This window comes from Schistocerca nitens, chromosome 10 (genome assembly GCF_023898315.1).
Source record: "Schistocerca nitens isolate TAMUIC-IGC-003100 chromosome 10, iqSchNite1.1, whole genome shotgun sequence".
Lineage (NCBI taxonomy): Eukaryota > Metazoa > Arthropoda > Insecta > Orthoptera > Acrididae > Schistocerca > Schistocerca nitens.
Window position 1 is genome coordinate 123078536 of NC_064623.1, and position 26638 is coordinate 123105173.

The 26638-nt window shown below is 41.0% G+C and overlaps 1 protein-coding gene across 1 annotated transcript in view; it reads left to right on the forward strand.

Moving 5' to 3' along the window:
* Positions 1–3152: 3152 nt before the first annotated feature.
* The window catches only part of LOC126209925 (serine/arginine repetitive matrix protein 1-like), a 124703-nt gene continuing 101217 nt past the window's right edge, over positions 3153–26638 (forward strand). The window contains exons 1-4 of the mRNA XM_049939044.1: positions 3153–3187; positions 7008–7113; positions 18215–18450; positions 22240–22428. Of these exons, the coding sequence (XP_049795001.1) occupies positions 3153–3187; positions 7008–7113; positions 18215–18450; positions 22240–22428 (566 nt within the window). The remainder of the gene's footprint in view (positions 3188–7007; positions 7114–18214; positions 18451–22239; positions 22429–26638) is intronic.

A 26638-nucleotide genomic window follows, 5' to 3' on the forward strand; every position in this document is an offset into this window, starting at 1 on the left:
CCTGCCAGTACTGGAACGCCAGTGGGTGTCCGGATTGTGTTCCTAAATTACAAGTCCCGAGCTTCCAGCACAGCAGTGAAAGCACAGCGGAACAAATATAGCACTAAACACTGTAGTTGTTATTACAGCTTATCTCACGTGAACAGTCACGCCACACGACAAACAAGGAATGTTTACAGGTATAATGTTTGCATAACCTGTTGCAATCTGTTCGCGTAAATGTGGGAACTGTGTGTGTGTGTTTTCTGTTTTCCCGCAAGTTTCTGCCACAGAGAAGGTCGCACTTAGACCACCTCATATAATTTCAAACCCACTTACAAGACCTGTAAACTTCCCGTCCGGCATTCTGAAGAGAGAGATCAGTTTCCAGTACTGCAGCACATGGTATTTACTGACGTGCATACGCTCTGCGTGGCACTGGGAGTAGAGCAGAGAGTCGTCCTCATGTTATTGCGCCTTTTGACGTTGAGACCCAAAAATATCGTACCCACAGCAACATAGTTGCCTCTACATCCGATGTACACAACGTCATGTGTAGCTCAGTGTACGGTTTGTTCTCGCATTTTACTAAAAAGTATCTGGTTTGTATACACAAGTTAATTGAGCACACAGCACCCGTCGGCCATTGCGTTGTCCGTGATGAGAAGTAATGCCTAAAAATGTGGTACTCTCGCCACACTCTTGACTCTGTGAATTCCTTAAAGAATGGAATATACCATGCGTCTAGCTCCAATTATCATTCCATGCTCAAAGTCTATTAATTCTGTTTTTGCAGCCATAATCACGTCGAAAATCTACTCACACGAATCATCGGAGTACAAGTGATATCTCTGCTAATACACTGCCCTTTTATGCCTTGAGTACGCGGTAATACCGCCATCTGTATTTGTACACATCGCTATCCCATGATTTTTGTCAAACCAATGTATACTTTTATTATTATTTAGTTGTACAAGTTCAGCAAATATCGAAAGTTCCTTGCAACATGGGAAGAAAAGTAGAAATTTGAGAATATGTAAAACCTAAAATTCTACATATTGTTTGTATTTCAGAAATCAGGAAATGCTATTCAAAATGGTCCAAAAATTTGAGTAACACACCGCATTTCTGTAGCAAATACAAAACACAATCTCGATCGGTTGGTTAATATTGTTAACTACCGAAGACGCTGTTAAGAAACAGCCCATTACAATTGGAGCATGTCTTTTCTTGAGCTAAGCTGTTTTAATCTCATATACATGTCTGAGGGTTAGTCACTGAAGTTCAATTGTTTTGTATGTTGATTCAGCCTCGAGTTTCTAGGAAGAAGTCTGAAGAGGAATATGGCGTGGTTTAATCTGCCTGAAGATGTAAATATTATTTTAATCTTACTTGCTGTTGTTTCAATGTTATACATTAGTGGCCATTAAAATTGCTACACCAAGAATAAATGCAGATGATAAACCGGTATTCATTGGACAAATATATTATACTAGAACTGACATGTGACTACATTTTCACGCAATTTGGGTGCATAGATCCTGAGAAATCAGGACCCAGAACAACCACCTCTGGCCGTAATAACGGCCTTGATACGCCTCGGCATTGAGTCAAACAGAGCTTGGATGGCGTGTACAGGTACAGCTGCACATGCAGCTTCGATACCACAGTTTATCAAGAGTAGTGACTGGCATATTGTGACGAGCCACTTTCTCGGTCACCATTGACCAGACGTTTTCAATTGGTGAGACATCTGGAGAATGAGCTGGCCAGGGCAGCAGTCGAACATTTTCTGTCTCCAGAAAGGCCCGTACAGGACTTGCAACATGCGGTCGTGCTTTATCCTGCTGAAATGTAGGGTTTCGCATAGATCGAATGAAGGGTAGAGCCACGGGTCGTAACACATCTGAAGTGTAACGTACACTGTTCAAAGTGCCGTCAATGCGAACAAGAGGTGACCGAGACGTGTAACCAGTGGCACCCCATACCATCACGCCGGGTGATACGCCAGTATGGTGATGACGAATACACGCTTCCAATGTGCGTTCACCGCTATGTCGCCAAACACGGATGCGACCATCATGATGCTGTAAACAGAACCTGGATTCATCAGAAAAAATGACGTTTTGCCATTCGTGCACCCAGGTTCGTCGTTGAGTACACCATCGCAGGCGCTCCTGTCTGTGACGCAGCGTCAAGGGTAACCTCAGCCATGGTCTCCGAGCTGATAGTCCATGCTGCTGCAAACGTAGTCGAACTGTTCGTGCAGATGGTTGTTGGCTTGCAAACGTCCCCATCTGTTAACTCATGGATCGAGACGTGGCTGCACGATCCGTTACAGCCATGCGGATAAGATACCAGTCATCTCGACTGCTAGTGATACGAGGCCGTTGGGATCCAGCACGGTGTTCCGTATTACCCTCCTGAACCTGCCGATTCCATATTCTGCTAACAGTCATTGGATCTCGACCGACGCGAGCAGCAATGTCGCGATACGATAAACCGCAATCGCGATAGGCTACAATCCGACCTTTATCAAAGTCGGAAAAGTTATGGTACGCATGTTCCTCCTTACACGAGGCATCATAACAACGTTTTACCAGGCTACGCCGGTCAACTGCTGTTTGTGTATGAGAAATCGGTTGGAAACTTTCCTCATGTCAGCACGTTGTAGGTGTCGCCACCGGCGCCAACCTTGTGTGAATGCTCTGAAAAGCTAATCATTTGCATATCACAGCATCTTCTTCCTATCGGTTAAATTTCGCGTCTGTACCACGCCATTTTCGTGGTGTAGCAATTTTAATGGCCAATAGTGTATTACTGATATTTGCACTTCATCATCTGCCAGTAGCAGTAGTTAGAATTAAGATGTTTCGTAATTGCTTGAGTTATTCACCTTTGCTACGTGTGCGTGCAAAGTGTTTCTTCAACAGGTACCCTAGTGACATGGCGGAGCTCAACAGTGAGATCTGACGACTATGGCGGCGCGCAGGATGTCAGCCGCCGCTCTGACGGTCTTTCTGTGACGGTTGTGTTGCAGTGTAAGCAGGAGACCCGTCACTGCTTTCTGTTTCAGCCGCAGGGGCCTAGCTTCCACCTCTTCCACAACTACTCCCCCCGCGTACACCCCCCGCGCCCCGCCTGACATCTAGCGGAGAATTCGAGAATGAGCAATGGCGCTCCCATCTCCCCGCCTTCGTCACTACAGGTGTACCAACAGACACACTCGTTCACACCGAGTGGATAGAGATGTTACTTACTTTTTACATTTTTAAAATTTTGTGACAAGCCTAGTCTCACATTTTCACGTATTTTGGAAGTACATAGGCCACTGAACGACTGTTTTGGAGTCGATGATTTTTCACTGACGAAACTGTGAGTACCGTGCAAACGGGTCATTAAATACACAAGTAAGTGTTTTGAGGCCTCTTGTGATCCAAAATTAAATGAATTTCTATTATAAGTGAATTTCGTTACCTAAAACTCTTTACAGTCATGACACTAATGTTCAAAGCACTAGTACTATCGGTACTGAAAGCAAAACTGATAACATAATATCGAATGGTATGGGAAAGCAACTAAAATTTCAATCTAATTGTTAAAAAGAGGTGAGCGAAAGCCTTCTATTTATTCAATTTCTATAAATTTGTAAAATCTCATGCTGAGGGAAACCACGTTTTCTCAAATGTCATACATTTGACATTTCATTTCCACTACCACAAAAAAAGTTTCTTCCTGTTCCAGCAGTGTCTCATAATTTCGTATTCACATCATCCAAATATGTTGCGTCAGTGGCCATTTTGTTTGTGGCAATTTCTTGATCACCAGCAAAGTAGGATATTGCGTATTATAGCTTCTTTATATATACATCAAATTTTATTTAAACTCTTTCATATCGAAAGTCAAACTTTTTCAAAATTATTGGCTGCAAATAATTATTGTAATTTGTCAGTGGTGGAGCACATAAATTATTTCATCAGCCTGCTTTTCAAACCACAGAAATATTTTTATCGAAATTGTTTTTGATTTGATACCTATGGCACAAAATAGCTTTTGGAATGCGCATCTAAGCAACAAATACATTTTTATTGTTTCAATAAACACACTGTTCACTTAAAGGACAGGTGCATGGCATTTTTGGAACGCATTACTCACAGATAGATGATCTATTTTTCTACGTTACGCTATACGCATCGCACCTGCTTGCTAAGATTAGCAACGCATGTCACAGTTGCTAGACACTTGTGCTCTATTTCAAAAATGTTATGTTCCTCTTAGGATTACATCTAGTAGAAACATGTGTGATGAATTGATACCAATTACCTTGACACCAGTACACATTTAGACTTTACATATCCTTACGATACCCTTTTTGTAGCATGAGTGTGTTCTTTCTGAAATGATTTTCTTTATGTTTCGTTCTTATGTATAGAAATGCAGTTTTACTTTTAACATATGGATTTCAGTATTTTAACTACAATTACATAAGTGTCAAAATTTTATAACAAATATAAAAAAGTAAATATGATGGTGTAAAGAATTATGTCATTTGACTGCTCATTAAAGAAAATTTAAATTTTGATCATAAATTAATTGAAAGTTAAATTACTACTATAAAACTATTTTAATACTCACATTTATAAAGATAAATTTATTGGGAATTGTCTAAATAAATCATGCAATTAAGTAATACTTCCGTTACAACTTTTGTATTGTTTGTTCAGTACTGAGTTTTTATGTTGAATCCTAACACCTGCTTTTCCTTTTGTTTTGATATTACTCATACATTCGGTATCTTAAAGGATTTAACATTTTTGAAATAGACGTTGCTTAAAAGTTATAGCGAGGACACCAAATCTTAATTAAAATGAAGTTGCCGCAAATATAAAAGAAATTTTTGATTTTTCACTAGCCCATATTCCACATATTGATTAATGAACTGAAGTTGGTTTCTAAATACATGCCAGTGCTGACTTTCTCTGCTCTATTTCTCTTTCAGCAGCGCATTTGAGGCTGTAGCTTTAGGAGCCATCTGCATCTCCATGAGAGCGCAGAATGTATAACGCTGTTTTCAGATACTAACGCTAAGGCATCGTCAACTAACTGCTACTTGCTAAATTAAAATTTCAAAGTTATTGGCTTCTCGATTTCTTTTCCAATGCACTGATTGGGAATGTCTAAAGCGAACTTTATTCAATAGTACCTAGTATTTTAAATTTACATTACTTCTTTATTTTAATTTTAGTGAAGTGTCAGGTAAGTTTAATCTGCTTATGCACTCCATCTCTTGGTTCTAAGATGATAATTTTCCTTTATTTCTTAAAATAACTGTAAATAATTATTTCATAGTGAAGCTCTACAAAGCCTAATATTGTCCTGTCCTAGCTGAAAATGTGCGGTAGTGTTTTTCTCATTCATCAAAATCATAAATGGCTTACTTGACAGCAATAATTGCTGTTCTCTGAGAAACAAACACATTTGATTACACTAATGTAGTAAACTGCAGTCAAAATGTGCTCTCCACAACTTCTAAAATTCTGATATCAGAGTAACATGTTCTTAAGTTCTATTAATTTCGTGGTAGGGACCGTCTGAAGGTAAATAACCTGTCCATCACACATGCGTTTTTGGGATATATCTGTACATTTTATAGAGATGGATTTTTCCTTGCTTCTCTTGAGAGCTGTAATTCTAATCATGACGGATATATTCGGCAATCTCTTTCTACTTTGAATAACTCCTTAATTTTGAATTGAGTATTAGGAGTAATAGAGTCAAATATTATGCAGTTACTGGCCATTTCACAAACTATACATACATTTTGCAACATGATTGTCTGACACTCCAAACCGTTAGTCACAATCCAAGCACACCGGACATAAATTTGATCACTCTCAAGAGGCATCACGTTAAATTCTGTAACCTTGATTTTGTCCTAGTTTGGTGAGGAAGAAAGTCTTTCTCTGGCATGGCTAATCCAGCTGAAGACACTCGATGAAGTTAAGCTCAGGTGATACAGATTGGCCACTCAAAGGCTGATGGCATGACCGAATACAAATAAACCTAGAAATGTACACGTGCAGCCCTGAGAAGACGGCTTTTTCAATCTCGTGAAACTAGAGTTTCTGCAGTATAGTCATCAAGAAGCTGTAGAAGGATGGGCAACAGTTAGTCAAGAGAAATTTGAAATAAAAAATCTGTGTCGTTCACGGTAACCGGAATTCTCAGCCCACGTCGTGCATAGAAAAATATCTCCAAAATATCACAGAATCATCTCTGGCTTCAACAACTTTCTCGACACCCTGTGGGTCCAACGCCTCATTCTGCCTCGGTGCACTCATTGACTTCTCTCATTTAAAAAGTCCCTTCAGACCACACTTTCAGTCATCTACTGTCCAGTATGTTTTGTTTGGCCCACTGAAGACATGCACCTTTCAGTTCCGGTGTGAGACATGGACTTTTGCAAGGTATTCAACCCCAAATTATTCATTCCATGTACTACATTCAAGTTTTCATTCGCAAACTGGTTGATAAGAACATTCAGTCACTGACTGTAGCAATTTACTACCATGAACGGCTGCTGTCGGTTTCCAGCCTGTAAGTGCTACATAATTCCTTGAAGAGACAACGGACAGTCCGTGTGGATACACCAAGAAGTCTGGTTATTTCACTTACCGCGTAATTTAGGAGAAGTCCAAACATTATTGCTCCTTTCTTCCATTGCGTCACGTCTGCACGTCGACCAACTGACTCTGTGGTTGTTACATAAAACAAACAGTTACACACGTATTACCGCCGTCAGTAGTGGAGAGTTAGATGACCGTCTGGGACTTCTACACCATATGCAGCGCTCGAACACGAACAGTGCGTTCTATTAAGGGGGTGAATAACGTTTTCTCTGGTAAGCGTGTTTTCTTACCGCTTCTCACTCAGTCAGTCCTGTAGCCAAGGCCATCATATAGTTAATCAACAAAGCACCTTCCACCATGAACTGGTCGGGTGACATCGTGGCTTTGGGGTGCCCACAGGACGATGACAGCCATCTGCTTCGTCTGCAACCTGCCCATCCTGAGCCACCAGGTGGGGCTCGTCTGGCAAGGTGGCAATGGCTGGGACGACCTCGTCCGGGAGCAGGTACGTATTTTGTCGAGCTTAGCATACTCCCTTATGCCCAATATGTAACTACTGGCCATCCCTAACATAACCTATCCTAATTCAACGAAATATAATCTAATCTAACCTAACAGAACCTAACATAATCTAATGTAACCTAACTTAAACCACCCTAATCCAACATAATCTAACCTAACCTAACAGATCCAAATCTAACATAAACTATCCCAACCTAACTTAAACTATTTAACATACTGGCTGATCAAAAAGTCAGTACAAATTTGAAAAATTAATAAACCACGGAATAATGTAGACAGAGAGATAAAAATTGACACTCATGCCTGGAATGACATGGGGTTTTATTAGAACCAAAATGCAGGATGGCGCTCCACCCCATATTGCTAGAGGCGCGAAAGATCTCTTGCGCGCGTCGTTTGGTGATGATCGTGTGCTCAGCCACCACTTTCGTCATGCTTGGCCTCCCAGGTCCCCAGACCTCAGTCCGTGCGATTATTGTCTTTGGGGTTACCTGAAGTCGCAAATGTATCGTGATCGACCGACATCTCTAGGGATGCTCAGACAACATCCGACGCCAATTCCTCACCATCGCTCCGGACATGCTTTACAGTGCTGTTCACAACATTGTTCCTCGACTACAGCTATTGCTTAGGAATGATGGTGGACATATTGAGCATTTCCTGTAAAGAACGTCTTCTTTGCTTTGTCTTACTTTGTTATGCTAATTATTGCTATTCTGATCAGATGAAGCGCCATCTGTCGGACATTTTCTGAACATTTGTATTTTTTTGGTTCTAATAAAACCCCATGTTATTCCAAGCATGTGTGTCAATTTGTACCCCTCTATCTACATTATTCCGTGATTTATTCAGTTTTCAAATTTATACTGACTTTTTGATCACCAGGTATTTTGAAGCATACTCAACGTGAATATCGCTTCTAAGAGCAAATGGTTAACTGTGATCAGCAGCTGTTGAGAACTAGATGTTGTATCAACATGGCTAACAATTTAACTTTGGATAGTGATTCCTAAGTGACAGGAAATTTCCAAATTTCAGATTATATTAATGAAAAATATGTATCAGATTTTCAAACACAATTTTCATTAATAGCGTCTGCTGTCAGCAAAAGATATTTGTAATTGAGCTTAAACTCATGTGGAACGACCATTTAACTGGTTGAATTATTTAATTAATAAACATGTTCAATGACTCTCCAATATTTTGGAGTCAGTGCCATGTAGCATATAGTAAATGGTAACATTTTTGCCCTTTAAATGTCCGTTTATTATCTTTGTGAAATTGTTGTACGAAATGCCAAAAGTGTTATCATTTAGAAAAAACATTGAGATTTATATTAAATTGTTTTTGGTATATTGGAATGGTAGAGGTTTGTGACTAACTTAAAAACTTATAAACTAATACCTGTGTTCCGTTTCAATCACTTTCACTGCTAAGTAACTATTTACCTAGAATTGATAAGTTATCTGAATCTTATTTTGCACACGAAATTAATCAAATGTTTATTCCCACCTATTTAAAAATATAAGAACATCATACATATATCGAAGCAAAGTCTTTTACAAATTCACTATTATTAATTTAAGAATAAATTACTTGGTTTTCTGAACAAAATCATGAATAAATAAATTATTAGGGAGGAAAGTGGTGCCTTTTGTGTGTGTGTGTGTGTGTGTGTGTGTGTGTGTGTGTGTGTGTGTGATCCTACATTACTCTGAAGTTTCTGTATCATTCTGGACATAAAGATGAATCGTTTGACATAACATAAATGTATAGAGGATTCTTTGTGAGACATTCCATATGGTTGTGGAGATATCTGTTTGACTCGCGTGAAAATAAATGACACTTGCTCCCTCCCTAATGAGGACATCTGGGAGAGTCTTACCCCAACAGTAGATTTCTGCATTTAGTTAGTCGTATGTCTAATTTCTATAGACGATACGCAACAGGTCTTGAACACAGACTCAAATACCGGCATTCGTCTATGTGCAGATGCTCGTGAAAAAATTAGAGCAGTATTCATAAAAAAATGTACAGGTTTTGAAGCAGGTTATTACATGCGTACAGTGATGAGCCGAAACATAGTGACCGCTGTTCACCGCGAGACCTGCGCCTCCTGCTGGCGTTGCAGCCACATTACACAGTAACAAGAGTGAACAAGGCGGAGAAGAGACGAATGTGGAATCATTCTAGATACCAAAACATACGAAAAGAGGGAAATCCAATGACATTACCGACTTGACTTCATCTTAGGAATCAAGTCGAAGTCACAACTGCTTAACCATCCTATGGCGTAAGCCGAGGAATCTACACCCTACAGGGTAACAGAACTGTCGGAGCCTCTGATCCAGACCCTCCACTCTACTTTGTGCTAAAGGACCACCACCTAGTCTAACAATGATGCTACAAATGGTGAGTCCCACCTTCATCTCGTAAGCAAGGCGGCAGTCCCTACCACTTGAGTAGCTGCCTGAAACCAGAAAGAATCTCTTCTAATTCAAAGTGACACATATCGTTAGTACTGACATAAGCTACCACCTGAAACTGGCTGCATCCTATGCTCTTCATGGCATCTGGAACAACCTTTACACATCTGGCTGGCTCTGAGCACTATGGGACTCAACATCTTAGGTCATAAGTCCCCTAGAACTTAGAACTACTTAAACCTAACTAACCTAAGGACATCACACACACCCATGCCCGAGGCAGGATTCGAACCTGCGACCGTAGCAGTCCCGCGGTTCCGGACTGTAGCGCCAGAACCGCTAGACCACCGCGGCCGGCTACACATCTGGAATGACTCCTCTCAGTGTGCACCCAGACTACACATGGATTCCTGCATCTGGCACAGGGATATTGCCAGAGACAGATAGTGTCAGAAACCTATACGTCAGATGAACTGTGGACGTCCTCCAACCAATTGCCCCCCCACCCCCACCCCTTCCAACACTGTCCCCAGAAAACCTTTCGCTGCCGGCCACACCTTAGCGTAATCTGCCACTCCCCAACAGGTTAGTTGTCAATCACACTGCAGCCAGTATCTGGGGTGGCGGCTGTATTCGACCGACCTGAGGTCACGTGGGAAGTGTTGGACATCCATTGGATCCCAATGTCCGGCTTCCCAGACTGATCCCCATTAGCAGCAGCCTCAAGCCGTGTGACACCACCTGGAGCTGCGACCACAGCATTACCAACCCACAGTTTCAATCCATACTAGGTACGACGGAACTATGTTCTAGACACTGCCTGTTTGAAAGTTAAAATATACGAACGAACTGTGTACTCGCATTATCTGCTGCAGGAACGCAAGGTGCTGAGTCACCGACCGTCTAACCAACACTCAGCTGCTCTAACCAAAATAAACAAACGCCTGTACGATACAAGGGTGGACACTACAAGCGGCGCTACTTCACACTACACTGCTTCTGAAATGCAAGACTGTCTCTAGCAAGCGCTCAAACATGGAAGAAATTTGAAAACTGAACTAGTAACCACACAGATAACAGGAAATTAGCCGCTCGTATCTGAAGCTCGTGAAAATGTAATAAACGCCTTATCTACAAGACACTACATCACTGACGAGATAACCAACACAAGCTCGAAATACGAAAGGATGGGGAAAGAAACAGATTGTAATATTCAAAGGGACCATCCCAGTATTTGCCTGGAGCGATACAGAAAAGTGACGGAAAACCTAATTCCGGCCGACCGGATGGGGATTTCAACTGATGTCCTCGAATGTGCTAACCACTGTGTCAGCTGACTGTGTATAAGGAGGCCCAGATATTACACTGATAGAAACGGCCAATGACGCACTATGAACACCTTGGCAACCAGCTAACAAATCCATCTCCAGTATTTCCATGCATGTGGGATATGTTGAATAAAATTTCATCATTACCTCAGCTTATTCTAAGTATTTTCATTGGAGAGAAAAGTCATTCCTACAGGTGTAGGCTGTTGGCTGTGTTTAACATTAATGTAGCCCTTCAGATCACAACGTAGCATAGCTAAATTACATTATGTGATCAAAAGTATCCGGACACCTGGCTGAAAATGACTTACAAGTTCGTAGCGTCCTCCATCGGTAATGCTGGAACTCAGTATGGTGTTGGCCCACCTTTAGCCTTGATGACAGCTTCCACTCTCGCAGGCATACCTACAAACAGGTGCTGGAAGGTTTCTTGGGGAATGGCAGCCCATTCCTCACGGAGTGCTGCACTGAAGAGAGGTATTGATGTCGATCGGTGAGGCCAAGGTGTTCTATAAATTTCAGGTCACGACTCCGTGCAGGCCAGTTCATTACAGGGGTGTTATTGTCGTGTAACCACTCCGCCACAGGCCGTGCATTATGAAAAGCTGCTCGATCGTGTCGAAAAATGCAGTCGCCATCCCTGAATTGCCCTTTAACAGTGGGAAGCAAAAAGGTGCTTAAAACATCAATGGAGGCCTGTGCTGTAATAGTGAAACGCAAAACAACAAGGGGTGCAAACCCTTTGCATGAAAAACACGACCACACCATAACACCACAGACTCCGAAATTTAATGTTGCAGGCTGTTGACGAAGGTAGTAGCATATGGAATGAGTTCACAGATGTGTGAAGAGTGACTATTGTAAGAGTGTGTTTTTTGAGCCCTTCCTGGGAGAACAGTATTAGATTCCTATGCACCACTGCATTTTTACTGGACATTCGCCATACCCACACCCTGCCATCGGATCGCCATATTGCGTACCGTGATTCGTCACTCCACACGACGTTTTTCCACTGTTCAATCGCCCAGTGTTAATCTCCTTACACCAAGTGAGGCGTTATTTGGCATTTACTGGCGTGATGTGTGGCTTATGAGCAGCTGCTCGACCATGAAATCCAAGTTATCTCATCTCCAGTCTTACGGTCATAGTACTTGCAACTGATCCTGATGCAGTTCCGAGTTCCTGTGTGATGGTCTGGATAGATGTCTGCCTATTACACTTTACGACCTTCTTCAACTGTACGTGTCCCTTCACGGTTCCACTTCACTATCACATCGGAAACAGTGTACCTAGGGATGTTTAGGAGTGTGGAAATCTGGCGTACGATGTGTGACACCCAGTCATCTGACCAAGTTCGAAGTACCTGAAATCTGCGGAGCGCCCCATTCCTCTCACGATGTGTAATGCCTGCTGAGGTCACTGATATGGAGTACCTGGTTGTAGGAGGCAGCACAAGGCACCTAATATGAAAAACGTATGTTTTTGGGATGTCCGGATGCTTTGGATCACACAGTGCACATTCACATGCAGTCTGCCTCCATCTCTCTGTCTGAAAAGGCCAATGGCATGAGGAACATAGGACCGTCATATCGACAGGTCACACAGACGAATGGTGACGAAATGGGATCAGGACTGCAGTGTGACAAGAAGGGTAGGCACAGGCCTTCCAGAAGGACTACATGATGATTGGCTTGCTCGGAGGAATACTCGGATGACAACGTTTAATCCGGACAGAGGTTACAGGCTGGATACCGCGAACTTTTGCACACTCAGTTACGGTCTAGACCAGCCTTGCTTCCTTTATCGCTGACATCACTACACAAGACTAATGAGACTTGTAAAATATGGGGCCAGAGAGAGCTGGCCCGTTGATGGCTATTCTTTGGTTCACACTGATGGGTATCTTTTCTGATTATGGATGCCTGATCGACGTCAGCGTGGTTACAGATGACCTGATGAAAGATCAAAGCCAGCAGCGATTATCGAGACCCATAACTCTCCATCCTCGAACACTGATTTGGTATATCTTTAAGGAAAGCCGAATACTCGCTAGTACAACAAACTTGCAGTCTACATGAATTGACACGAGCTCATCAAACTATTGCTCAACGTATCATTCGGAAGTCGTTTGCTTCTGTGCCATAATGGCTATACCATTGTATTGCTTCCAATAGGGGTCACACTTCATCTACATCTACATCTACATCTACATTCATACTCCGCAAGCCACCCAACGGTGTGTGGCGGAGGGCACTTTACGTGCCACTGTCATTACCTCCCTTTCCTGTTCCAGTCGCGTATGGTTCGCGGGAAGAACGACTGTCTGAAAGCCTCCGTGCGCGCTCTAATCTCTCTAATTTTACATTCGTGATCTCCTCGGGAGGTATAAGTAGGGGGAAGCAATATACTCGATACCTCATCCAGAAACGCACCCTCTCGAAACCTGGCGAGCAAGCTACAACGCGATGCAGAGCGCCTCTCTTGCAGAGTCTGCCACTTGAGTTTATTAAACATCTCCGTAACGCTATCACGGTTACCAAATAACCCTGTGACGAAACGCGCCGCTCTTCTTTGGATCTTCTCTATCTCCTCCGTCAAACCGATCTGGTACGGATCCCACACTGATGAGCAATACTCAAGTATAGGTCGAACGAGTGTTTTGTAAGCCACCTCCTTTGTTGCTGGACTACATTTTCTAAGCACTCTCCCAATGAATCTCAACCTGGTACCCGCCTTACCAACAATCAATCTTATATGATCATTCCACTTCAAATCGTTCCGCACGCATACTCCCAGATATTTTACAGAAGTAACTGCTACCAGTGTTTGTTCCGCTATCATATAATCACACAATAAAGGATCCTTCTTTCTATGTATTCGCAATACATTACATTTGTCTATGTTAAGGGACAGTTGCCACTCCCTGCACCAAGTGCCTATCCGCTGCAGATCTTCCTGCATTTCGCTACAATTTTCTAATGCTGCAACTTCTCTGTATACTACAGCATCATCCGCGAAAAGCCGCATGGAACTTCCGACACTATCTACTAGGTCATTTATATATATTGTGAAAAGCAATGGTCCCATAACACTTCCCTGTGGCACGCCAGAGGTTACCTTAACGTCTGTAGACGTCTCTCCATTGATAACAACATGCTGTGTTCTGTTTGCTAAAAAATCTTCAATCCAGCCACACATCTGGTCTGATATTCCGTAGGCTCTTACTTTGTTTATCAGGCGACAGTGCGGAACTGTATCGAACGCCTTCCGGAAGTCAAGAAAAATAGCATCTACCTGGGAGCCTGTATCTAATATTTTCTGGGTCTCATGAACAAATAACGCGAGTTGGGTCTCACACGATCGCTGTTTCCGGAATCCATGTGGATTCCTACATAGTAGATTCTGGGTTTCCAAAAACGACATGATACTCGAGCAAAAAACATGTTCTAAAATTCTACAACAGATCGACGTCAGAGATATAGGTCTATAGTTTTGCGCATCTGCTCGACGACCCTTCTTGAAGACTGGGACTACCTGTGCTCTTTTCCAATCATTTGGAACCCTCCGTTCCTCTAGAGACTTGCGGTACACGGCTGTTAGAAGGGGGGCAAGTTCTTTCGCGTACTCTGTGTAGAATCGAATTGGTATCCCGTCAGGTCTAGTGGACTTTCCTCTGTTGAGTGATTCCAGTTGCTTTTCTATTCCTTGGACACTTATTTCGATGTCAGCCATTTTTTCGTTTGTGCGAGGATTTAGAGAAGGAACTGCAGTGCGGTCTTCCTCTGTGAAACAGCTTTGGAAAAAGGTGTTTAGTATTTCAGCTTTACGCGTGTCATCCTCTGTTTCAATGCCATCATCATCCCGGAGTGTCTGGATATGCTGTTTCGAGCCACTTACTGATTTAACGTAAGACCAGAACTTCCTAGGATTTTCTGTCAAGTCTGTACATAGAATTTTACTTTCGAATTCACTGAACGCTTCTCGCATAGCCCTCCTTATGCTAACTTTGACATCGCTTAGCTTCTGTTTGTCTGAGAGGTTTTGGCTGCGTTTAAACTTGGAGTGAAGCTCTCTTTGCTTTCGCAGTAGTTTCCTAACTTTGTTGTTGTACCACGGTGGGTTTTTCCCGTCCCTCACAGTTTTACTCGGCACGTACCTGTCTAAAACGCATTTTACGATTGCCTTGAACTTTTTCCATAAACACTCAACATTATCAGTGTCGGAACAGAAATTTTCGTTTTGATCTGTTAGGTGGTCTGAAATCTGCCTTCTGGCAAGGTGTTCATAGTGCGTCATTGGCCGTTTCTATTACTCTTGCTAAACAGATAAACCTTCCTCCCTTTTTTTATATTCCTATTAACTTCCATATTCAGGGATGCTACAACGGCCTTATGATCACTTATTCCCTGTTCTGCACTTACAGAGTCGAGAAGTTCGGGTCTGTTTGTTATCAGTAGGTCCAAGATGTTATCTCCACGAGTCGGTTCTCTGTTTAATTGCTCGAGGTAATTTTCGGATAGTGCACTCAGTATAATGTCACTCGATGCTCTGTCCCTACCACCCGTCCTAAACATCTGAGTGTCCCAGTCTATATCTGGTAAATTGAAATCTCCACCTAAGACTATAACATGCTGAGGAAATTTATGCGAAATGTATTCCAAATTTTCTCTCAGTTGTTCTGCCACTAACGCTGCTGAGTCGGGAGGTCGGTAAAAGGAGCCAATTATTAACCCAGCTCGGTTGTTGAGTGTAACCTCCACCCATAATAATTCACAGGAACTATCCACTTCTACTTCACTACAGGATAAACTACTACTAACAGCGACAAACACTCCACCACCGGTTGCATGCAATCTATCCTTCCTAAACACCGTCTGTACCTCTGTAAAAATTTCGGCAGAATTTATCTCTGGCTTAAGCCAGCTCTCTGTACCTATAACGATTTCAGCTTCGGTGCTTTCTATCAGCGCTTGAAGTTCCGGTACTTTACCAACGCAGCTTCGACAGTTTACAATTAGAATACCATGTATACTTCATACTGGTGTTGGTTAAAGACAACAGTTCCGAACGTTTAACAATTTACCACCTCTTACGTGAAGAATATTTCGACAATGTTCGATACATATAGGACTTACGGGTCATGCTGTGACACTTTCCATTTCTCTCAGTGCACAGCTTCATCAAAACAATTTTTTTGGGAATGATCAGTTTGTCTGACTGCTTTGATGTCGTCCGCCATGAATCTCTCTCCTGTGCTAACCTCTTCATCTAGTAGCAGCACTTACACCCTACATTTTCAATTATTTGTAGTGTGTATTCCAGTCTTGTATTACACTTTTTGACCTCTACAGCTACCGAAAGCAGCAGGGAATTTAGTTACTGCTTGGTGTATCAAAACATGTTCTGTCATCCTTCTTGCTTTCAGTGGTTTTCGTATGTTACTTTCTCGGCGATTTCGCAAAGAACCTACTTATCTCTTAATTTACACGTGCATCTACTTTTCAACGTTCTTCTGCAGCACCATATCTGAAATGCTTCAATTTTTGTCCGTAGTGGTTTTCCCACTTCCCATGATTCACTACTATACACTGCTGTGCGTACATTCTCACTCGTTTTTTTCCCAAATTAAGGCCTATGTTTGAAACTAGTAGACTTCTCTTTGCCAGGAATGTCCTCTTTGCACAAACTAGTCTGCTTTCTTTGTCGTCCTATCTTCGTCCATCAAGATTTATTTTGCCTCCAATACAGCAGAATTCCTTAACTTCGACTACTTCGTGATTACCAATTTTGATGTTAAGTTTCTCTCTATTCTCATTTGTGCTACTTCTCATTTCGTTGGTGTTTTTCCGGTTTACTCTCAGCCTCTGTTCTGTACTCATTAGACTGTTCATTACATTCAACTCATCCGGTAATACTTCTCCACTTTTACTGAAGAGAGCCATGTTATCAGCGTATCATACCATTTATATCCTTTCATTCTTGAACCTTTATTTCATTTACATTATTGCTTTATCAATGTGTAGATATGACAGTAGGGTGAAAAATTACGTCCCTCTCCTATACCCTTTTTATGCGAGCACTTCGTATTTGGTCTTCAACTCCTATTGTTCGTTCTAGGTTCGTGTATACTTGTATATTATCCGTTATTCCCTACAGTTTACCGCCATTTTTCTTAGAAATTTGAACATATTGCACCCTCTTACATTGGAAAACATTTTTTAAAATCGACAAATCGTATGGACGCCCCTTGTGTTTTGGTAAGTCTTACGTGCACACAAAAGGTGTGTACTACTTTGCACTAGGAGTTTGATTCCGTCAATTGATTATCCGACGTGCTGGAGGTCGTGCTATTTTGTTGTTCACTGATGAGACCCCTTTCAACTGTGACGGTAATTTCATGAGCTGAAATAGCAGTATATGGAGTGCTGAGAATTCGTAGACATGCTTGTCTCAGATAACCGGCAACGATTACCTCACAAGTTGTGGACTGGAATAATTGTACAGTCTTAGAAAATTGGAGCTTATTTGCTTCCATCCTGTTTGAATGATGGACCTCAGGTGGTATTTATTCGGGACATTCTGGCATGTTATTGGTGACGGTATCATGGTACCGTATACCATTTGGATGTTAATGCCTCTGAGCATCAGAACGACTCATATGTATGTCGTTGGAATGAAAAAAAGGTGGGGGAGAGAGGAAGGCCGGTTACATATTGCTACTGAAAACCCCTGAGAAATAGCCAGTATACAGATACGAAGTTTGACACATTGAATGGAAATAGAGCTTACATCACTTTCCTTGAATACGAAAAATAAGCTAGAAATCTGACTGGTGTGTACCTCCAGTTAAGGTACAAATAGCTCTTGCTACTGTAGTGTATACGCACAGTAAGTGAAATGTGGGACTTGCTATCCGTGTTACAAATTTTAACCCTTAGGAAACGCAGCGTGACAGTTGGGTAAAATACCGTATTATTCACACGTGATTTAGGAGTTGTAGCGCTGGTTATGCAGAACAAAGATGAAAAAGTAATTCTAAAGAAAGTTATGTCCCAGATTCTTTCCCATGTAAGCCCTGTATAAGGTTGTGTACAATTTCTTATGGCCTCATCAGAGAGTGGGTTTTCAATCATAACTATCCCCTGGAGTGAAGCTCTTATGGTGTCTAGTGCGTAGGGTATGTGTGTTGTCAGGGCCCGTTTTCTTCCCTGTCTCGAGCCAACCACAGCACGTGCTAAGTCTTTAATTGAACTTGTGGGTAGCTGGAGAAGAAACCTTACCTTTTCCCGCAGCGTGTAGTGCGTTGTACGCGTGTTTCTGGTGGCGGCAGGTGGAGGAGTCGACGCTGCGTCAGCGGCTGGGCGCGGGGCGGCGCGACTCGGCGGCGCAGATCACGTCGGTGTCGCCGCCCACCGAGACGCAGGAGACGTCGCCGCCCACGACGGCGGGCCGGCGCCGGCGCTCCTCCCTGGCCCAGCTGACCGACATCCTGCGCGAGTGGGGCGGCGGCAGCTCGCACGGATCCCGCTCGCTGAGAGGCTCCAGCCACAAGGACCCGCTCACCAGGTGGCCGCCCCCTCACCCCCTACTCTGACTCTCCAACCGCTCAACCCGCCACCACCCTCCACATTCCTCTTGTATTACCCCCTGGATGAGAGGGGTGGTTGCAGCTAGCCCAGTCTCACGACTCCATCCACCAAGACCCACTCACCAGGTTCCCACCCAGTTTGCCTGCGCAATCCCTGAATGACCATATTCCTCTTGTGTTACGCTGGGTAAGTGGGGTGGTTACAGTCAGCTTAGCTACGTGGCTGCAGTCATAAGGACCCACTCATTATGTGCTTCCCCCCCCCCCCCCCACGCCGCATTCCGAGTGCACATCTCCTCAACTCATCATCAGTCTTATCATATTCCTCTTGTCTTACTGCCATCCTGAATGACTGGGGTGGTTACAGCTGTTACAGCTGTATGACTATATCCACAACAACCCACCCACCTGGTTCCCACGCAGTCTGCCTGCCCAACACCTCAACTCACCACTAATCACATTCTTCTTGTCTTACACCCATCCTGAAAGACTGGGGTCGTTACAGCTAGTAAAGCTGTATGACTCCATCCACAACAACCCACCCACCAGGTTCCCACCCACTCTGCCTACCCAAACCGTCACCGAGCCTATCACATTCCTCTTGGATAAGTGGGGTGGGTACACCCAGCTCAGCTACATGGCTCCTGTCACAAGGTGCTGTTCACCAGGTGGCCCCCTACTCTGACTGCAAAAAAAATGTTCAAATGTGTGTGAAATCTTATGGGACTTAACTGCTAAGGTCATCAGTCCCTACGCTTACGCACTACTTAACCTAAATTATCCTAAGGATAAACACACACACCCATGCCCGAGGGAGGGCTCGAACTTCCGCCGGGACCAGCTGCACAGTCCATGACTGCAATGCCCTAGACCGCTCAGCTAATCCCACGCGGCCTCTGACTGCAGTACTCCTCAACTCACCACCAGCCCTATCACATTCCTGTTGTCTTACACACATCCTGCATGTCCTTACACTAATTATGTGTGTGTAGGAGGTGGTAGCCCACACAGCGACGGAGTCATCTCTCTATGATATTAACTCAGCTCCCATTTATATCTTCTTCAGGAGTATCCAGTGCAGATTCAGTTGCTCACTCTCTGGACTCCAACCTAACCGTTTGAGTACACAGGCTCCAACTTTTCCACTGTCGGTCTTTGTGCACAGCTGGCGTGCGCAAAATTATTTTTCCACTTATAGTATAATGGTGTAAATGCTTGATCTTAGAAGAGTTTGATCATTTGTGATAATTTGTTTTAGTCTCAGTACAGAGTCAGACATGCATTTGTCCTATGGTTCGAATTATTATATGAAGCGATGTTTCTGAATACATGTAAAAACGTTTTCCTTTGTATAACTTCAGGAATGCTACGGGTTTGTATCGCAGTGTACGTAATTGTGCTTCACTAGCAATGTGACAAAAATTTGATTTGAATTAATTCCATTGACTTTATATTTATGTCTATGTTAATACCGAAATTCAATTAATTCCATAGCATTTCTGTTCGCATCTAGGAAAAAGTCAAAATTCAGTCTCAATGTGTGATGTGTGATCTGCAGAATCAATATGGTCAAGAGTTAGCGTTAGCATATACATTTAATGTATCAGATTTGTTCATTTGCTGCATCTGAACCCAATGTGTTTCTTGAAGATTAATGTAATATCAATTTGTATGTTCCATTTACTAAATTTTACCATCACTTGTGAGGAGCAAGATATTGTCAGTATGTTTTTCTAACTCTTTTCTTCTGTTTGCCATTTACCAAAGCATATTTTACGGCGTCAACCCAGGAAAACCTGTCCCAATACGTCGAACATAAAAAACCTCCTAAAGTTTATTCTTGTCCCCTCAAACACTGTTGACTATTGCTTCCAGGCCATCTATCAATGTCAGTGACACCCATGTTAGTATGAAACCTTCCCCTGATCTGAGAAACAATAGCAGCAGGGCTGCATATCTAAACGAGATTGTCCATTATTACTATTCACTTCACAGGGTGAGGTGTTGTTTTTGCAAAATCCTCAGCTAATCCACCATATTTTCTTGTCGGGTACACTTCCATGGTATTGTCCAGAGTCTGCTCAAATGTTCTGTAGTCACAAGTTCGGCTGTTCAGACAGAACAAGGCCTTGCATCTTATGTGGACACTTCTCATGTGGTTGACTGGGCATGGGAATTTGAAACCTTTGAGTGCTTTTCTCACATTGTATCCTTCTGTCTCCACTTGTTCTTCTGTATCAACGTATTCTTGTACCTCGCCATGTTCTTCTGCCATGGCATATCCTTCTGTATACTTTCTGCTTCACATATTCTTTAGTTCTAGCTGGACTTACATTCACCACCCACACACTCCCGCCCACCCTATACCCGCCACATATCCCTCATGTTTGAAGTACCATTTCGCCTCAATGTACCTTTAGAACAACATATCCTTGTATTTCAGTGTATCGTATTATTTCGGTTGGATTTTCGTTACCAGCTTTTATGTTATCTCGTTGTCTCTGTATAGCTGTACCATGGGAAGCAAGGAAGAGATGTTGGTTTTTTGGCCAGTATCCTCGTTCTATAACACAAACTGCAAGCAATTATTAAGTGGATTCTTTATTCATAAACAAATAGCTACTTAGCTTAAGCTTCCATGTGCTGTGGTGCAAGCTGTCCTACATAGCCTACTTTAGCCTCACTACTGGTGAAGCAGAAGTCGGCTATGTTCACTATAAGGCTGCTACATGCTGCCTGTCTCTGTGTTAGAGGCTAATTCTGCAGCTCCGATTTGGTGAAACGCTGGAACTCACTATGTGCAACGGGCTTGAACTAATTCGAAGTACCTGAACTAACTGGCCCTCCGGTCCATAGCGGCGATTCTAAATACTGGCGGTCAAGAGGGCGTTGGCGGCGTGTTTCCAGGGAGTCTTGTTTTTGGCCTCTATCGATACTCTCGTAACCTCTATGCAGCAAGGTTGTGCTGGTGCCAGAATACGCCAGCAAAATTTCAATGTATCCACATACCTCCAATTACCCTTATGTGTCAATTTGTCCTTGTGCCAGGCCATATCCTTCTGCCATTTCATGTCTTTCCATATTCTTCTGCCTTGACATATTAATCCAGCTCGTCATAGCCTTCCAACTTCATACAGCCCAAGAGATCATGTTATTCTTCCTATTTAACATTTCTTTCCGCCTCGCAATATTCTTCTGGCTTGCAGTATAGTTCCAGTTTGACGTATACTTTGGCTAAAAATATTCCACTAAGACATATCCTTTTGACACAAGGTTTCCATCTTCATCAAGTACTCTTCCATCTCCACATCTGTGCAGCTAAAATGTAAACTTTTTGCTCGCTGTATGGTCCCCAAAGGCGTATCCTGGTGTATCTTTCTGCCTTGATATATCCTTCCAACATGATGTATATGTCAAGCTCTTCTTTACTTCTCCAGTCCGAAATTGCTCAAAGTATCCTTCCAGTATGAAGTAGCTTTGCAGCTTTCAATTTCCTTCCAGCTAATTGCATTCTTTTGACACAGAGTATCTTTCTGGCTTCAAGTGACTTCCTAGCTCGAAATACCCTACACTTCACATATCTTACTGTTTCAACGAATTTTCCTTTGTAGCAGTAAACTTCACTTACTGCATATTGTTCATTAGCGCCTTGTGACTGTGTGGTTCGACTCAAATGCACAACCCATTCAGTTGGGTGTGCAATAGCTTTTACTTGAGATTAAGTTCATACTGTGTACGTAACGTGATGTGACGTGGTGTTGGCACAGTCGGCGGGAGACGCTGGCGGACTTGGCCAAGTCGCTGCCCTGGGGGCGCTCCTCCACGACGACTTCGGCGCCGCCCCCGGAGACGCACACCTCGTCAGGGTTCGGCTTCCGCAAGAGGCGCGAGTCCTCGGCGGACGCCACGCTCACTGGCCGCAAGCGCAGGGATTCCTCCGCCATCTCTGACCTCAGGTGAGACACACAGACTCATTCACCACTAAACCTCTCGTCAGAGTTCTTTTTTTCTAATCCATTAATTAAACTTCACACTTTGCCAAACACTCCTCCATCTGTTAACTATCCTGTTTCTTTCTTCTGATATCCATTTTCTTTCCTATTTTTTGGAGCTTCATGTTTCCAAACGCTTCCCACTTTTAATCGTGTTTTGTCTTCAATTCCTTGCTTATTTTTGCCACTTTCTTATAAGCTTTCATGAAATTCCCTAAGCCAGTTGGGTTTTCCTTTTAATTTTACAGCATACTGTACAACCTTTCTTGACAGTCTGCTATGATATATTTTTCGGATGTGCCTACGGAACATTCAATGTTATAGTCACATTTTCCATTAGATAATTATTGAACATGTAGTCTCCACTGTTTTCTGAGCCTTGTAGCATCTGATATCACATAGTGTAGTTTGCCAGAATTGAATATTGTTCGTTTCACGCCGGATATCAAGAATGCATCTGACTCATCGATGAGGATTAAAGTAAGAATTAACCTAAAAAAATCAGAAAATAACTTGATGATATATTACCATAAATGTCTTCAAATATATTCATCTATATCTTAAATTCTCTCTACACTATATTATAGCTCATCTGATCGGATATATTTAACTGAAGCTGTCAAAATATTTCTTACAACAAAGCTAATTCAGGATTTTTTAAATTCGTTTGAAAAATTTTCTGTATCAAAGTTTGTATTATATAATAGTAGTTGATTCTTCAAACCTGCCTTTTTAAATTTCCAAAATATGTCTTTTCTGTTCAGCTAATTCAGCAACCTGTTTCTATTTGTTTTTGACAGCTCTTGTTATTGCATCAGCGCCACCCACTATATATAGTTGTGCTCCTACTGTAGGAAACAATAAGTAACGTAACTCATCAGTTTTATTTAACCCAGAACCTTCTTTTTTATATTTCTTTTATTCAGTAACCTTTTTCTAAAGAGTAACATGTAAGGTTAAGATCAATGACATATACTTCCTTCAATTATTTTATGTTTATAAGCTGCATTATTGTTTTACCTGTAGGAGAAATATTATGTTTAAACTAAGTGTGCTCCTTAATGTAGTACTATTTCTTACTTTTGCTCCTAGTTTGAAATTTCTTTTTCCTTGCATAATTTCTCTGCCAGCTGTTGCAACTATGTTTTCACCATCTGAAAACTTAATTGTACATTCTTTCTTTTAGATTAAGTCTAAAATTTTGGATACTTCAAACCCATATTCTAAATATTTATGCGCACTTTAAGCAATAAATTCTGTTTTTATTCACCTTGCAATGAGTTAATGCCTTCAGTCCCTTAACTCAACTCTCCCAAAGTTCATACCTGGAAAACAATAAATGTAGCCAAGATGATTAATTTAAAAAGAAAATATTTATTGATCCAGTCACCTATTTCTTTACCATGTTTCTCTGATTTCCACAATGTATGTGGAAATTTAATTGCTCAACTTTAATCAAAAACCGTATTAAATATGAAATACCTTTTAGATTGTTGATGATGAAAGAGCCGAATTCCTTTGTCAATATTTTCGTACATCCCACATTTTCATTCTGACAATTGTTATTGCCAGTCATTTACTCAACATCAGTAACCATCCATCTACTAATATATCAAATTAAATTCAGTTTGTACTTTTGAATACTTCTTTCAGTTTCCTTTTGATACTGATTTTCTTTTTTTTTTCATTTCTTCCCAGGTCATACTAAAATATTTATTCAGTTTAAGGCCTTACAAGACCTGATTATATTACTATTTGCATCATCATGACGATAAATTTAATGTGTATTCAGTGCAGTTCCTTTATGACCTTTCTTTCCTTCTGCATTGTAATTTAAACATTAAATAGTATATGTTCTAAGAGTTTACTGAATAATTTGTAACCAAACAACATTTATCTTCAACAAAAAGCATTCCATTTTTATTTCAGTTGTGCATGAATAATGTAAGGTTTTTATGCATTCCTTTCTTAATGCAATTGTGTAATCTTCAGATGATTCATGCATTCTGATACCTAGGACTTAGACATTTAGTTTCTTTTCTTTTAAGTCAGAAGTTGACATTGGAGTTTCTTCTAGTTATGAACCAAAACGTCCTTCATTAGTACCAACACATGATAAAGTCCAAGAATATATAATGTGTGTAATTGCTGAGAATGATGAAACTATCAGTTGTAATAGAACTAAAGAAACTGCAATATCAAGTCAACCAAAGCGATTTTATACACCATATCAATCTCTGAAATCGAAACCAATTAATTTAAGTCACATGCAATATAGTTGATACAAATGAAGATGGGAAAATTATATTTCTGTTTAAACAGCTTTTCATTTCATTACTGTTTTAATTCAATTAGCTTTACCATATCATTAGCAGAATATAGCATAAATAAGAATGAGATAAACAGGAAAAGCATCAAGTTCTTTATCTGTCAGAATTTCCTGGAGGATCCTTGAAAGACTGTAGAGAAATAATGAGGGAAATTGTTGTAATTGTATCTTTTATGCAGCTGGCTACTTTCTTCAGCTATGGTCAGATGTTAATGATACTGGAGTGTAAATAAAACAGTCTTTGAGCACAAGGGAAATTTTTGCAGATGGTGTGGATGTTTGTGTTCCAATAGTGGGATATGAAAATGAATACGAAATTGAATTAGAGAAATAAATACTTAATAATTCGATGATGGAAATATCGTTTTATAACTGACAAATACAAAAAAGTATTCGAATGGGTGGTAAACAAAAGATTTTCAAAATTAATATTATAAATTATTAATTTCAATACAATTTGATGTAGCTTACTGAACATTTATAATTTCCCAGACAAACTGGAAGCGTAATCAAATTGCTGACTTAACACTATCTGTACATGTTAAACTTCATAATATATAAAATGTAATTTGAATATTGTTGGGAAATTAATGAAGAACATGATGCTGCTGAATTCGAAATAGTTGAAACAAATTATGGAAGGAAACATAACTGTATTCTGATGAGAGAAATAAATGTAATGGTTAAAAAGATAAATGAAAATACCTTAAAATTGGAAAATTTTAGTCTGGTTCTCATGAAGTATATGAGATAGAAAGATATGAAGAATGAGAAGTATATGGTTTGAGCTGAATTTTCTTAAGATGTTAACTAATTTCACATTTATTTATTCCTTGATATTATATTTTGATCTTACCTATTCCCTCCTGCTTTGGACCCTACTTCATATCTGGTACTGGATTATAATAAACTGGCTGATTTTCAATTTTTGTTTGTTTTTGTGGGACCTCTTTCAGGCAAGTATTTTTGAAGATTTAGAAAAGGTATGAAATATTGTTTAATTAACCTTACATTTATGTGTATTTTCAATTTTATATGTTTTTCCACGAGCTCCAAAATTTAAATATTGTTTCAAGTAATTATTATGTAGGCTTAAGGGATCACTTTCAAACGAAACAAAGAGAGATTTTAATGTATTCTTGAAGTCCCATAATACATTTTATGGTAAATAATTGTAATGCCTGAACTATCACAAACAACCAAGCAACACAAGCAATCCACTGTGCATAAAATAAACTGGCAGTAAACTACACTCTGTGGACTTAGGGGTAGAAATGGGAAGCAGGGGATTCTGACCTGCAAACGTAATTGAAAATGACTGATATCAGTGTCTAACAGATAGATTTTTGGTCTCTATGGTCATTACTGACATATGTGATTACACACAATTTCAAGTCTATCACAATAGAGAACAATGTTTGAATTATCTCATTGTCAATTGATGTTAAATCCTAACTTACCTTCCACTGTGTGGCACAACATGGAAATCTTCGTAATTTAATGGCGTTCTCTCTATTTATATATCCATCCATGTTTTTTCTCATCAGATACACTGCTCAGTATTTTGTTTCAAGTCCAAATTCATGTTTGCAACAAAGATACTGCAGTTCATACTTGAGACTATGTTGAGTGTTTATTTACTGAATTAAAATGGATGTATTCGATGTAGATGCAAAACGTTAAGATGTAATGACATGAAGTATCAGTAAAAACCATTCTGAAACACTGAAATTGCAATTTAATGAATACATTGTGACAAATGAAAATTAATGTGAGACCAGGACTTGAGCCACCTTTTTCTCCTCTTCTTCAGCAGTCGCCTTAACCATTAGGCTGTCAAAGCAC